At 44.6% G+C, this 16,323-nt stretch overlaps 1 protein-coding gene across 1 annotated transcript in view; it reads right to left on the reverse strand.

The window, feature by feature from the left end:
- The window catches only part of EHMT1 (euchromatic histone-lysine N-methyltransferase 1), a 204,400-nt gene that overhangs the window by 112,151 nt on the left and 75,926 nt on the right, over positions 1–16,323 (reverse strand). The window contains exon 3 of the mRNA XM_008576613.1: positions 5,105–5,171. Within this exon, the coding sequence (XP_008574835.1) occupies positions 5,105–5,171 (67 nt within the window). The remainder of the gene's footprint in view (positions 1–5,104; positions 5,172–16,323) is intronic.

The following is a 16,323-nucleotide window of genomic DNA, read 5'->3' on the forward strand; positions in this document are numbered from 1 at the left end:
CACTGGCTGAGCGAGGTGCGGACGCAACACCGAGGGTTGGGATCCCGCTGCCAGTCCCGGTCCAGTACGGGCGCAACACTGAGGGTTGCAATTCGTTGCCGGACATGAAAAAAGACAAAAAGGGAAAAAAAAAAAAAACAAGCCTCAATAAATTCAAAATGACTGAATGAAGTCAAAAAAGATCAGATAAAACCCCCAATTATTTGAAAACTAAACACACTCCTAAAACCATGGGACAAAGAAGAAATTAAAAGGGAAATCAGAAAGTATTTTGTACTGAAGGGAAATAACAACACAAGCTATTAGAACACGTGGGATGTGCTGAGACAAGACTTAAAGGGAAACTCACAGCCCTGAGCACCTGTGTCACGAAATTAGAAAAGAGCAAATTAAACCCAAAGTAAGCAAAAGAAAGAAAATATAAATCAGAGTGAGAACTGATGAAACAGAACAGAGAAAAATAGAGGAAATCAATGAAACCAAAACTCTTTTTTTTTTTTGAGAAGATGAACTGACACACCTTATTTGTGAGGTTAGCATTACCCTGATACCAAAAACCAGACAAAGATACTATAAGAAGACTACAGACCAATATCCCCAGTGAACATAAATGTAAACATTCTAAACAAAATTATAACAAATCAAACCCAAAATTAAATTTTAAAAGATAATATATTCATTGGGCCAGCCCAGGGCTCACTTGGGAGAGTGTGGTGCTGACAACACCAAGTCAAGGGTTAAGATCCCCTCACTGGTCATCTTTTAAAAAAAAGAAAAAAGAGAGAGAGAGAGAGATAATATATTCAGTGCAAATGGAGTTTATCCCAGGAAGGGGGGGTTAGTTTAATGTTCAAATAAATCAACAGATGTAATCCACCATGTTGACAAACTAAAAGAAAAAAAATTATCACCTCAAAAGATTCAGAAAAAGCATGTGACGACACCCATTTTGGATAAAAACTCTAAGCAAACTAGGAACAGAAGGGAACATCCTCAAGCTTTCAAAGGACATCTATGTAAAACCTACAGCTAACATTATACTTACTGGTAAAAGACTGAACTGAACGCTTCCTTCCCTCCCTAACATCAGGAACGAGATAAGAATGTTACTCTCACTATTTCTATTCAACATTATTCTGAAGATTCTGGCCAGTGCAATCAAGCAAGAAAAAAAAAGTATTCTAAAAGGAAAAAAGTAAATAAACTGATTAATATCTGACTTGATTCTGTATCTAGAAAATCCAAGGGAACCTGTAAGAAAGCTACTAGAACTGGTGTCTGAGTTTAGGAAGGTTACAGAATACAAAACTGATTATAAAACTGAACCTCAACCTAAACCTCAAACCTTATACAAAAACTAACTCAAAATGGAAAAGAAATGTAAATGTACGTCGTAAAACTATAAAAACTTTTAGAAAAAAAAAAATCTTCGGAATCTAAAGTTAGGCAGGTCTTAGCCTCGATACCAAAAATACAATCCACAACAGGAAAAACTGATAAATTGGATTTCATCAAAATTAAAAACTTTTACTCTGCAAAAGCCTACAGGAAGAGGATGAAAAGCTAGCTAGGGACTAAGAGAAAATATGTGCTAACTGCATATCTGACAAACACCTAGTATCTGGACTATGTAAAGAATTCTCAAGACTAAACAGTAGCAAGTCCAACCCACAATGAAATGCTACTTCACACCCATTAGGATGGCTATACTTTGAAAGACGGACAATAACAGGACGCGGAGAAACTGGAATTCTCACACATTGCTGCTGGGTACATCAAACAGTAGAGCTGTTTTAGAATTTGGCATTTTATTATAAAGCTAAACATACTCTTACCATATGACAGCAATTACACTCCTGGGCATTTATCTCAGAGAAATGAAAACTTATGTCTAAACAAAAATGTATAGATAAATGATCACAGCAGTTTTATTTTAACAGATAAGAAATGGAAACAACCCAGATATCCTCCAACAAGGGCATGGTTAAACAAACTCCATCATACCATGGAACACTTCTCAGGAATAAAAAGGAACAAACTAGGGCCGGCCCGGTGGCGCACTCGGTAGAGTGCAGCGCTTGGGAGCGCGGCGGCGCTCCCACTGAGGGTTTGGATCCCATATAGAGACCGGTCCGCTCACTGGTTGAGCGCGGTGCAGGCGCGACACCGAGGGTTGTGATCCCGTTGCCGGTTGCGGTACGGGCACGACACTGAGGATTGCAATCCCGTTACCGGTCACGAAAAAAAGACAAAAAAAAGGAACAAACTATTGCTATATGAAGCAGCCTGAATCAATCCCCAGGGAAGTACCTTTGGGGAGGAGGAGTCAATCCTAAAAGGTTGCCTAGTATATGAAACCATTTATAAAGGCACAACTACAGAAATGGAGAACAGATTGGTGGTTCCCAAAAAATAAAAACAAGGCTGGGGAAGTGAGGGATGGGAGGTGGTACAGTTACAAAAGGGCAAGGTGAGAAGCCTTGTGGCTATGACCCTGCTGTATCTTGATTGTGATGGGTGGATATGCCAACCTATACTTATGATAAAAACATGTAGAAATAAATGCGCACACACAAACAAGCACAAGCCAAACTGAGGAAATTCTGAATACGACTGGTAGATGGTATCAGTGTCACTATCCTGGTTGTGATATTGTCCTACGGCTTTGCAAGATGTTGCCACTGGTGGGAACAGGGTAAAGGACACATGGGATCTCTACATTATTTCTTAAAATTGCAAGTGAATCTACAATTACCTCATAATAAAGTTTGATTACAAAAGATAAAATGCAAGTCTATATACTAGCAAGAATAATTGGTAAGTAAAATTTTAAATGTACCATTTATGACAGCAAAAGAAAATATGAAATAATTAGAGGTGTAAGACCTGTAAACTAGAAAATATAATGTGTGGCTAAAAACATTAATAAATAATAAATTAAAATAATGCCTCAATTCTTTTGTTTTTACCCTTGTAGGGTATATATCTTACATAAATTACTGTTTCTCTTTTAAGTCAAAAGTAGTTAATTTTTTTTTTAGAAAGACATTAGGAGACTTCTCATCTGATATAGTGAGGCCTGGTGAGTTAATAGGAAAAAAAAATTAGTGAAAGTAGGAAATGGCCAAACAAAACCCCAGGACATGCATAACATTAGCACTTCATCTGAACGTGTGTACACATGACTTCTGACCAAGGGCCAGCTTCCTCAGAGGGGTCTGTAGCCAGGAGCACACTTTGTCTTTCTTGCATAAACCACAACCATAACATTTCCATTTAAATTTCTTTACAGTGGAAAAAGAACAGAATTCAATCATATTTTCTGTCTTTTATGTTCCTCATCCATTACAAACTCAGCAGTAATATCTTTGTCAATTCACTTTCACTGAATCGTCCCGAAGCATTTACTTAACTTGGTTCTAAGGACAACAATTTTCCACATTCACATTTCATTGGTTCACAGAATATGTAATAAAAGTACACAGCTATAACAGCAGGTATAACTGGTATGAACAGGTTTGGGAACAGATTTAACTACTAACTCTCAGTAAGTGACCAATCCAACATTTGGGGTGGCTTGAACCCACCAAGAGCCTCTGGCACACTGACCACACAGTGTGCAGGAAGAGGGCTTCTGTTGGAAATGATATATTCTAAGAAATGTCACCAGAGTGCCAGATAAAAACAGCACCCTGAACACAGGTTTATGTGGAGTATGCATAAAGCAAATGTACTTCACCGGGCCTGGTTTTCCAAAGCCTTGCAGTTTCAAATATTGACCTTGCAAAGGACAGGAAATTTTCCCCAGGCTAGACTCTGTTGTAAGATCAGGAATTGTAACACAGCAAGGTTGCTGGCTCAAAGACAGACAGGTTACTGATTGATATGTAAAGATACTGGGAAATTGCTGTAAGAAGAGAATGTTTGCTAAAATCAAGCTTTTGTTAGTGGATTGACTTGACTGCATTATAGAATGTCACCTTGCTTGTCTTACTGAATGTTACCAGCTTCAATTGTTAAACTTGTTAAACTGTACTTAGAGCTTCAATTGTTAAACTTGTTAAACCATACTTAGCAAAAACCCCACCTATGTTCTCTTCCTGTAACTTCCTGGACTGGAGAATAAATACGGGAAGAGAACTCCAATTCATGATTAATTTCCCAAATGCAAGGAATGCCTCTCTCTTGAGGGTTCCGGGAGATTAACCCCTTTTCAGGGCTTCTCACTGCTCAGAAGAGATGGGCTTTGAGTAATCTTTGGCAGCTTCATCACCCACAGGAAAAGGGGTGACAAATCGGTGGGAGGCAAAGCAACAAGTTTAATGTCACTCTTTCCCAATACCTCAACCCAAAAGTGAAATTCACAAATAACAACCAAAAAAGACACAAAAAAATCAGCATAATCTTACAACCAAAGGCAGGTACAATAGTGGTAAAAGCAAAACAGAAAGAATGAATCCTCAGCAGAAAAGAGAGCTAAACCACAACCCAATTTAAACCTGAGAATCCCCAACAGACTTAGGAATTCATGATATGAGCACTCTGGAAGCGGACGTGAAAGTAAGGTGTTAGCTGTTAGTTTCTCAAAGATGCCCTTTGTCAGGCTGAGGAAGTTCCCTTCTGTTCTTAATCTGCTAAGAGTTTTTATCATGAAGGGGTGATGATTTCGGTCAAATGCTTTTTCTGTGTCTGTTGAAATGCTTATGTGGTTTTGTCTTTCAGTCTGTTCTGTTGGTATTCAGTGTATTTACATTAATTGGTTTTAGCCACTAAACCAGACTTGCACGCCTGGATAAATCCCACTTGCTCATAATGTTTAATCTTCCTTCTCCACACCACACCTTCTTTTTGTTTGCTGGATTCAGTTTGCTAGTATTTTGTTGGGAATCTCTGCATCTACGTTCATAAGAGAGATTTTTGTCTGTAGTTTTCTTGTGTGCATGTGTGTCTGTTTAGGAATGGGAGAGATCAGAAACTATACAGTAAACCTAGGTGCAGCAAAGAAGGTCAGAAGCCTGAGACAGATAAGACACTGTGAAGAGTGGCTGGTCTTCTAGTCTGGAGCGAAGTCACTTCTCTTGTGTGTGAATGAACGAAACCTTACCTTCTCTCAGCAGTTCGGTTTTCATACAGCAATCCTGCTTAGTCTCCCCCTTAGCTGGAACTGCCTGCTAAAAGAAAAAACAGCCATCAACCCAGATTCATAAGACAGACTGCACAGCATGCCAACAAGACTTCTCCAAATGGACATCATATCTAAAGTCAAAAACAAATCACAGTTAAAAATTCACAATCAGATGTCTGGACAGTTAGGGCTTATTCAAACCAGCAGATAACAGAATCACCTCCAGGAGGAGGGCTGTCATTCAAGAAACAGTCCAAGGAAACGTCTACTTTATCTGTATTTTTGGAGATAGTAATTTAACAATAAGACTGCATTCGTGTGTTTCTTATATAATTTGAAACCTGAAATGTTTTGGCTCTGTTGTGGAAATGCCATAATTTATTTCAAAATACATTCTGCAGCTGAAAATAATTCATCTAAGCATTTCAAGTGTCCAGCAACCTACCAAAAAGGTTACAGAAATGGACAAATCAAGAAAATTCAGTAACAAACAGATTATAAATATTTGAGTTTAAGCATCTTCTACGTGGAGGCACATATTATACGAGGTCTCTCGGAATTTGTTTTTTAAGACACAAATTTAGAGTCTAGTTGAAGAAGCGAACATAAACACATAAAACGCTCTTAACCAGGTGTCTCCAGATGCAGCAGCAGCCACCATGAGGCCAGGAGGAGAGGTGGCAGGGGGACGGCAAGTGCCTTGCCCACATTGGGGGCCAGGGGAGGAGAATACAGACTACTCTGGGCTTTCCACTCAAAGCTACAGAAATTCAGGCTCCCATAACCTAAGAGCGTAACTCCCTAAACCCTTCTGATCACTTCTAGAATGTTTTCTCCAAAAAACATTAGAAAATGTTCTCAGAACTTTCCCACGGAACCTTGAGCATACTGCTAATTTCACTTCACACCAAGTCTGGCTCCCAAGAGCAGGGTCATGACCCATCCTGTCATCTTCAGCCACCAACTCCCACCTCCCACCCGCACAACGTCCCTCCTTCCTCAATCCTCAGTGCTTCCCAGAATGCTCCCACCAGCAGCCTTCTGTAACAAAGCTGACAGCTTCACTGCACCCCAGGTATACAGGCCAAGAAAGGGTACAAGCAAGCCCAGCTTTCTTCTGCCAGTATGAGGCTATGACCCTCCCACCTTCACTGAAGCTTTCATGTGTGACCCTACCAGTGGTTTTCAAAGTGTAGGCTGAGGGCCCCAGGGGTCCCTGAGGATCTGGTTTTTTGAGGCATGCACACACACTGAGGGGCGGGGCCCTGTTGGTGCTGCCCAATCCTGCTCCAAGAAACACAGCTGAGGGGATCTGGATGGGTGTCTGCTCCTAAGTGGACCACAAAGAGTCCTCTTCTAGGAGATGAAGAGGTCAGTGCTCTCTGCCAGTCATTTAGAGTGAAGATCAACCACTATTACTGAGTACCTATCATGCCCAGGCATGTGGAAAACCTCAGTGAATGCACCCATCAAGATCGACCTCAAGTTCAGGGTCCAGGCCAGCTAAGAGTGTTTTTAACATCTTCAAAGGCTTGTAAACAACAACAATAACAACAAAAGACAACATACGACAGAGACCTTTGTGGTCAAAACCATTTGTGGTCCATTTCAGAAAAAGTCCACAGACTCCTGCTCTAGTTGAGGGAGAAGAAACAGAAACAGGTTATCTTCAGAGAGAGCCAGGTGTCACGCAGTCTATACACACAGCCTGGGCAGATGCAGCCCACGCCCACCCAGCATTCCTCATCCGCAGACCCCATCTTTTTGCCCTCTCCCCTCCCTCCCAATTGCTCTGCAGTGACATCCTAGAATGTAAAAAAATATTAATGAAACTATATTTTCTTTAAAAAAAAAAAATGCTCATGTGGGTTAAGCCTACATCTCATCTATCAAGAGGAAACATGGTTCTCTTATATTTTCTTTAAAAAAAAATGCTCATGTGGGTTAAGCCTACATCTCATCTATCAAGAGGAAACATGGTTCTCATCACCTCTGCAAAAGGGCTACAAAATGTTCAGGACTCCTGACCTGGATGGATACCAAACCAAGGTTAAAGATGGGACGCACAACCCTGTTACAGCTTAAGTAACAACCCCAGCCCACCCCACTCCCGCTGCTGCCAGTTCTTGCACTGTTCACACGCATTCCAAACAGAGCTGCTGACAGAGATGCTAGACTCTGATGGTTCTCCAGCTCAGATTGAAGAAATGAAAATCTTGACAGTAAAAGGATCGTTTGTGTTGGGTGGTCTGAGTCTCTGTCCCTTGCAAGAGAATCCTTAACTAACACCCAATTGAGGATGGGGACTTGGGCTTTAGAGGTGGGAACATGCAGTGAAGGAGAGAAACCTCCAGAGAAACTGCCAGCCCACAGCAGATGCACAGCTGAAGCTCTGAGCCAGAAGTAATGGCCCCTCAGCAGCAACAGGCAAACCAAGTGCTGGATCTTGATTCCTATGCGCCATTTCTTGCTACGAGAGCTGGGCTCCCGGAAGAGATGGCCAATGCCAGGGACGAAGCAAGGACAGTATAAGCTGAGTTTAGAACCTAGAGTGTTTAGTACCCGAGAAAGGAAGTGCTCAAAGAACGACTAGCATGTCACCAGAACACAGACACACCGGAAGGGCCCCACTGGCTAAGCTGGGACACTGTGACCACCAAAGTGGATAATGGTGACGAATTGTAACCCGTTGAATAAAATAATGATAGTGTGAGCCCATACTAATACTGAATAAATAATGGGCAACATACAGTGAAGGAGAAGGGAAAGCTCTTCTTCATACTAGATTGCTAACTGGTGAGTGCCAAAAGAACAATGCGAGTTAGAAATCACCACTTTACCGCTGTTGTCGTAATGATCCAGGTACAATTCATCCATCAGCAGATCCTAAAACTATCAGGTCAAATTTCAGTAAGAAACAGGACATTTACATTAATCTCAAAGTATCTTGCCACAGATACTTCTTAATTACAAAGGGAAAAACAGTAAATTTACAGTGTAGAAACCTGGTGGACATCACCTTAACCATATGACCAAAGTCAATATGATCAGTCATGGGACAGAGTGAAACCACACACCTCCTGGTGGACAGACTGGTGCTCTGTGATGCTCCTGCCACGGTGCACAACCTGAAGCCAACCACGAGGAGGCGTCTGGCAAAACCAATCAGAGGGGCCTTCTAGAAAACACCTGGCCTGTACTTTTCAAAAATGCCACTTCATAAAAGACAAAGACTAAGGAACTATCCCGGATAAAAGGAGAATAAAAAGATATGACAACTAAGTGCAACTTACCATCCAGAACAGGAAAAACTTGTAAAGGAAATTATTGTCACTACTGCATTTACAGCAGATTAGATAACTGTATCAATGCTAAATGTCCTGATTTTGGTCATTATATTGTGGTTATATAAGAGAAATATCTTTGTACATAATAAATAAGGATAAAGTGGTATGGAGTCTGTACTTACCCTCAAATGGTTCAGGGGGAAAGTATGCTGTGCATGTGTGCGCATGGCACGTGTGATGTGTGGCATGTGTGTGAACTTAGAGGATATTTCATGTATATATGGACGAAGGTACACAGGGGTCAGTGTATTAATCCCGCCACCTTTCTACATGTCTGAAATTATTTGTGTCTTGGCTGGCTGGTTAGCTCAGTTGGTTAGAGTGTTGTGCTGACAACACCAAGGTCCAGGGTTTGTTCACTGTACCGGCCAGCCGCCAAAAGAAAAAAAAAAAAGGAAGTTTCTTAAAAAGGAAAAGGCTAGGGAAGCCTTAAGATTGGAAACACAAAGTGCTAAAGTGATATGTAGACAGGGAGAGATCACAAAGTCAAGCCTGGACTGCACCAATACAAGAGCGTTGTGCAGGGACAGAAGCAGGAGGGACAGGAGCAGAACAGGCAGGCTACCACTGGAAGCTGAGCAAGGCATTTCTAGAAAGTGAGGTGAGCTCCAAGCAGAGTCACACAAGTGAAGCTTTGGAGTCAGGAGACCTGGACCTTGTGCTGGTTTCTCTGCCCACTGTGGGCTACACCACGTCACCTAGGTCCTATGGAGTTTGGTTTCCACAGCTACAAAATGAAGACTGAACCCCTTACTCAAGGAGCCATGATGAGAATGACAAGCTCAGAGCCTCACGTAGTAAGGGCTGCAGTAGAGAGAACAGACCCACATCACATGGGCGCACGGAAGGATCCTAAAAACTGCTGAGCCCACATGCTGCACCAAGTCCTACCTGGTGCCCAGCACAGCAGCCTACAACTGCAGAGGCTCCCAGCATTGGCTGCGCAAACACCTCACAGAGAGAGCAAGAAAACGAAGGAGCAGAGAGACACCTAGTGACTGGTGATCCACAAGAACACCAGATGGACAGGCTAGACTGAAAGACAGGAACTGTCAGACCCACACCCAACAGGCATGGCGATGAGATGCTGGAGAAAAGCAAACCCCTTTGGTGTAGCCACTAGGAACTGATGACAGACAAAAGGCTTAGCCACAGAGAAGCTCATATTCAGCTGGTGGGAAGCCGCAGGGCCAGCCATGAAACATGAAGAACTGTGCGACATGCACCTGGTGCCCTAGGAGTCCACAAGCTGGATGAAGAAGGGCCACTCAGGCTGGCACGTTCAGGCTCTGAGATCATGAGGAGCAGCCAGACAGACAGCTGCAGAAGGCTGACTGACACCCTGTTTTATCTTTAATCAAATATCAACATGTAAGGGCCGGCCCGGTGGCGCACTGCTACAGTGCGCCACTTGGGAGCGCGGCGGCGCTCCCGCCGACGGTTCGGATCCCACATGCAGACTGGCCGCTCACTGGCTGAGCGAGGTGCTGGCGCAACACCGAGGGTTGCGATCCCGTTGCCGGTCCCGGTCCGGGCGCGACACTGAGGGTTGCGATCCGTTGCCGGTCACGAAAAAAGACAAAAAGGAAAAAAAAAAAAAAAACATGTAAAAAGTAGAGTTTATAAAAATCTGGGCTTCCAGAGTCTGAACAAGTGAGAAGATGTGGTGGGGCTGTGGAGCTCCCCTCGGGGCTCCACAGAGCACAGACCATGTCAGGCCCCGCCTATGACTGAAGGCGACTAATGCATCTCACAGTTTAGACCCTTGAGAACTCCCTCCCTTCCCACCCGGCCTGCCTCCCTCATCTGTGACCTGGCTGCCCTCGGAGGTGACTTTGGAACATCTGACTTAACCACATCATCTTTCCCAGGACCTGGTCTCAGCAATGGCACACAACCCATCCCCATATGGTCGGGCAGGAGCCTGAGTGTCTGACCCAAGCCCCTGATCTCCCACAGCCAAGCCAGGGCCAGGCACACCCGCATGCTCAAGCCCCACAGTCTCTCCTGTCCCATCACAGCTGCATCCCAACTGCCTCAGTCTACACCCTTCAAATCCACCCTCAAACAGGACTCCTTTGGGATCTCCAAGATCCTTCCAGGGTTTCAAGAGGCCCAAACTATTTTCATAATAATACTAGGACCCCACTTGCCTTTTTACTGGACTGACATCTGCACAGACGGCTCAGAAGCAATGGCATGAGCACCTTAGCATCAATCCAGTCAGTGCCCCAAACTGTGCATGCACTGACTGAATTCTTCCACACTACGCGCTTGTGGGGCAGCCAACTTCAGCAGAGAATGCCCATATCAGTCTCTGAATACAGATGTTTAACATTCACGGGATGGAACAGGAAGGGCACAGCCACAGTCCAGCCGTGATGGCTGAACTGACCCAGATGCTTTACTCATGGAGCTCCTCCTCTAGAAGGAACAACTGCAAGAGTTCTGGTTACTCAGACTTGTATGTTTGCAGATGCTTTCTCAAAATAAACAAAGTGAGCCTATCACCTCATAGAAAACAGCCAACAGTATCTGTTGCCATTGTTAAAATTCCAACTTTTGAGTGAAAATTTGAATTTTAGTAAATGTGTAAGGTGCCGCCATGAACTTGACAGCTTTCCAGTACTTGAAGACTTTCTTGATAGCATGGGAGGTATTATTAATGAATATGATTTTTTGGTACTGAATAATGGAATGTGTTGACTTGGAAAATCATCATAACTCAGTAAGCCAATGTTCCCCAGATGACCAGTACCTAACATTCAAAAGCACGCACGAGTGAAAGATGCACTTAAGACAGGCTTCAAGGTCACAGAGAAGAAAGATCATCAATATAGGGTCATCTTGCCGAGTTTTGGTTTAGTATCAAAGCAGATCATCTGCAGTTGTCTGAAAAGACTATGAAAACACTCCTCTCTTTCCAACCACATGTCCATGAGGCAGCTTTTCTTCATATATTTCAAACAACACATCACCCTCAGCCTGAATGCAGAAGCAGATCTGCAAATTCTGCTGTCTCCTTTATTAGCCAGACATGAAAGAGATGTAACAATGTGTAAAACGATGCCGCCCTTAAGCTGTTTTTCATTTAGAAAGTTACTTCTGGGCCGAGCCCGTGGCGCACTCAGGAGAGTGCGGCGCTGGGAGCACAGAGACGCTCCCGCCGCGGGTTCAGATCCTATATAGGAATGGCCGGTGCGCTCACTGGCTGAGCGCGGTGTGGGCGATCCCCTTACCGGTCATGAAAAAGACAAAAAAAAGTTACTTTTCATAGAAATTGCTGTTTGCCTTAACATACAAAAATGTTACACTTACTTTTATCTTTAAATACATACGTAATTGTTTTAAATTCTCAGTTTTAATTTACTTTATATTAAATAATAGTAGATGTAACTCACATAAATGAGAACCCCCTGAGGTGTAAATGGGCCTTGAGGCCGCTGCTACACCAAAGAGACCAAGCCTGCCAGCCCACTATGTCACAGCCCTGCTGAGAACACCTCCTGCGGTCCCCCAATACCCCAAGATAAGCCCAGGACAGAGCACGGCAGGGCAGGCCTCGTAAAACTGCCTGGGGTCCCCAGGCATTCCTTGGAACTTGCTGTACCCCTCATATGCTGTCCCTCTCCTGGAGGTACCTGCCAACCACCTCTGCCTCACACTCCTCATCACCAGCGTCAATCATAGCTTATCCACAATATTAAGTTTCATGACCTTTCAAAAAAAAAATTCTGAGCTGGCGGGTTAACTCAGTTGGGTAGAGGAGAACAGCCTATAACACCAAGGTCAAGGGTTCAGATCCCCATCCCAGCCAGCGGCCAAAAAATTGGGGGGAAAAAATTGTTTTAAGAATGTTTTGCTCCTAGACAGAGCAATTAGGCAAGAGAGAGAAATAAAGGGCATCCAAATTGGAAAGGAGGAAGTCAAATTGTCCCTGTTTGCAGACGACATGATTTTATATAAGGAAAACCCTAAAACCACCACCAAATCTCTTAGAACTGGGCCAACCCTGTGGTGCACTCGGGAGAGTGTGGCGCTGGGAGCGCAGCAGCACTCCCGCCGCGGGTTCGGATCCTATATAGGGATGGCCAGTTCGCTCACTGGCTGAGCACGGTGCGGCCAGTCACAAAAAAACAAACAAACAAACAAAAAACCTCTTAGAACTGATAAATGAATTCAGTAAAGTTGCAAGATACAAAATCAGTAGCATTTCTATACACCAAAAATGAGCAAGCTAAAAAAGAAATCAAGAAATGAATCCCATTTACAATAGCTACCCCCCACAAAACAAAAACAAAAACACACCACAAAAAACCTCTAGGAATAAATTTAACCAAGGGGGTGAAAAATCTTTACAAAGAAAACTGTCAAACACTGATGAAAGAAACTGAAGAGGACACAAAAAAACAGAAAGCTGTCTCATGTTCTGGATTGGAAGAATTAATATCGTGAAAATGGCCATACTACTAAATCTTTACAAAGAAAACTGTCAAACACTGATGAAAGAAACTGAAGAGGACACAAAAAAACGGAAAGCTGTCTCATGTTCTGGATTGGAAGAATTAATATCGTGAAAATGGCCATACTACTAAAAACAATCTTCAGATTCAATGCAATCCTTATCAAAATACCATGACATTTTTCACAAATACAGAAAGAACAATCCAAGAATTCAAACAGAACCACAAAAAACCCTGTATAGCCAAAGCAATCCTGAGCAAAAAGAACAAAGCTGGAGGCATCACACTGCCTGACTTCAAAATATACTACAAAGCTATAGTAACAAAACAGCATGGTACCATCATAAAAACAGACACACAGACCAATGGAACATAACAGAGAACCGAGAAATAAAGCCACGTATTTCTGCTAACTGATTTTAGACAAAGGCAACAAGAACACACATTGGGGAAAGGACAATTTCTTCAATAAATGATGCAGGGAAAACTGGATATCCATATAAGGAAGAATGAAACTAGAACCCTATCTCTCTCTCACCATATACAAATATCAACTCAAAATGGATTGAAGACATAAATGTAAGACCCAAAACTATGAAACTACTAGAAGAAAACATAAGAGAAATGCTTCAAGGTGTTGGTCTGGGCAAAGATTTTATCAAAAAGACCTCAAAAGCACAAGGCCACAAAAACAAAAATAGACAAATGGGATCACATGAAATGAAAAATCTTCTGTACAGCAAAGGAAACAATCAACAGAGTGAAGAGACAACCTACAGAATGGGAGAAAACATCTGCAAACTATGCACCCAACAAGGGATTAATATCCAGAACATACAAGGAACTTAACCAATTCAACACCAAAAGAAAAAAGAAATCCGATAAAAAAAAGGGCAAAGGAGCTGAACAGAGATTTCTCAAAAGAAGATATACAAATGTCCAACAGGTACGTGAAAAAAAGGCTCAACATAATCATAAGAGAAATGCAGATACCATCTCACCTCAATTAGACTGCCTATTATCAACAAGACAGAAAATAACAAATGCTGATGAGGATGCAGAGAAAGGGGAACCCTCCTACACTGTTAGTGGGAATGTAAATTAGTACAGCCATTATGGAAAACAGTTTGGAGGTTCCTCAAAAAACTAAAAATAGAACTACCATACGATCCAGCAACCCCACTACTAGATATATATCCAAAGGAAAGGAAATCGGTATATGGAAGAGCACTCCCCTGTTTATGGCAGCACCATTCACAATTGCCTTGATACGGAATCAACCGAAGTGGCTATCAAAAAATGAACAGATGAAGAAAATGTGGTATACATACACAGTGGGATACTATTTAGCCACATAAAAAAGGACGAAATCCTGTCATTCATGGCAATATGGATGAGCTTGGAGAACATTATACTAAGTGAAGTAAGCCAGGAACAGAAAGAGAAATACTGCACGTTCTCACTCATGTGGAAGTCGAGAAAGGTAATCCCATAAAAGTAGAGAAAAATGGTGGTTACCAGAGACTGGGAAGGGGGAGGGGAAGGGGAGGGGTGATGAGAGTTGGTTAACAGATACAAAATCACAGCTGGATAAGAAGAACGACATCTACCGCATGCAACACAGTGCGGTCACTATGATTCACAACAGTTTACTGGGTATTTTCGATGAGACAGAAGAGAAGATTCTGAATGTTCTCAACACAAAGACATAAACGTTTGAGGTAACGCGAAAGGAAAAGGCCCGGGGTAGCCGGGGTCTCCGCGGAGGAGGTGTGAGCAGCGGGCCGGGGCTGCTCCAGGGCGGCGGCACCATCCTGTACGACGCTGTGATGGCACAATGCTGCACCCCACTGTGCATTTGGTGAAAGCCACAGAACTGCACCCCGCAGAAGAGGGGCCCTAAGGAAAACTTCAGCTGATACTAAGGCATCGATGTCGCTTCGTGACTGTGACAAGGGTCCAGTCTGTGAACTGTTTACACTTTCTGTTCTATTTTTCTGTAACCCTAAAACTGCCATAAAGTGTAAAATGAAAACAATGTCTAAAGACGTAACGCTGTCGGATGGCGTCAGCGTCCACGACAGTCCGCGCACGGGCAGGAGCCTCCGACAGCCCTTGACCCACGCCAGAGGGCCGTGGAGTGTCCGCAGCGGGCACCGCAGCAGTGCCGCCCCGGCCGCACGTGCCTGGGCTCTTCCACCGACCGCGGCGGGATGCGGGGCGTGGCCTTTGGTGCCCCCCAGGGCTCCAGGAGGCTGGGACTCTTCTCCCCCGAGGGAGACCGCCCTGGGCTGAGCAGCAGCGCAGAGCAGGGGCGCGCTCGCCTCCACTCGACCAGAGGACCCCCGAGTCCGTCACCGCTGACCGACCCCAGGGTATTAGGAAGGCCCAGAGGAAGGATCGAAGAGAAGGAATGCTGCCCTGGTCTGAAATGTTCCAGAAGCTCCCACCAGACGGGACATCTGCTAAGCCTTCTGCCCTGAGACTCGGTGCACCTGCTGAAGGAAGAAGGGTGACTCACAGTCACGCCGGTCACAGAAATGCCACCTCCACTGCTCAGTCCTCTTGCCTAGCACGCACTCTCTCTTCTTGATCTAAGCAAAACAAACCGACTTGGTTAAAACCAAACTCGAGTCATATTCGAACCCGAGGCCTTTATGGATGACTCTATCCAGTGGTGAGGAGCGAGCCAGGTAACGCACGTGGACAGTCGGCCCCGCCCTCCAAGCTCTTGACCGAGTCCACGCACCAGAAGGGTCAGCACCGAACATGCGCACCCCGAAACGCCGGGTCCCTCTCCCGGAGGCACCTCTCATAAAACGATCACACAACCCACCGAATCCCCCAGCCTCCACACCCCCACCACGCCCCCGATGCCCAGAAGTTGACCCAGGGTAGCTGAGCGGGGCAGGGGCGTGGGCTCCGGCGCCCCAGGAAGAAGGGCTGGCAACACCCCCGCCTCGCGCTTCCGAGGCCCAGGATAAAACAAGCCCCGGGAGCCAACAGGACAGAGGAAGTGACCTCCATCGGTAAGTAAAGGTGCCAGGGCAAGGACCGGGCCCTGGACCCACGGCCCCAGGACGCCCCCATGGCCCGGGACCTCCTCCCAAGGCCAGGGACCCCCCCCAACAGCTCAGGACTCCCACAGCCCACAGGCTGGGACCCCTCCACGTCGAGTCCCCCAGCCTCACAGCAACAAGAGGTGTAGGAGCGAGGTCCCCATCCAAACCTGGCCCAGGAGGACCGGCCGGACTGCAGGATTCTCTACCATGCGACAGACCCCTCTGCCCCCGCCGCGCGGGCCTTTCCCTCCAGGACATCAGACGCCACCACTCCAGCGAGCGTGGGTGAGAACACAAACCAGCACAGCAGGTAGGAGGACGACACC

This window comes from Galeopterus variegatus, unplaced genomic scaffold (genome assembly GCF_000696425.1).
Source record: "Galeopterus variegatus unplaced genomic scaffold, G_variegatus-3.0.2 Scaffold1373, whole genome shotgun sequence".
In the NCBI taxonomy this organism is placed as follows: domain Eukaryota; kingdom Metazoa; phylum Chordata; class Mammalia; order Dermoptera; family Cynocephalidae; genus Galeopterus; species Galeopterus variegatus.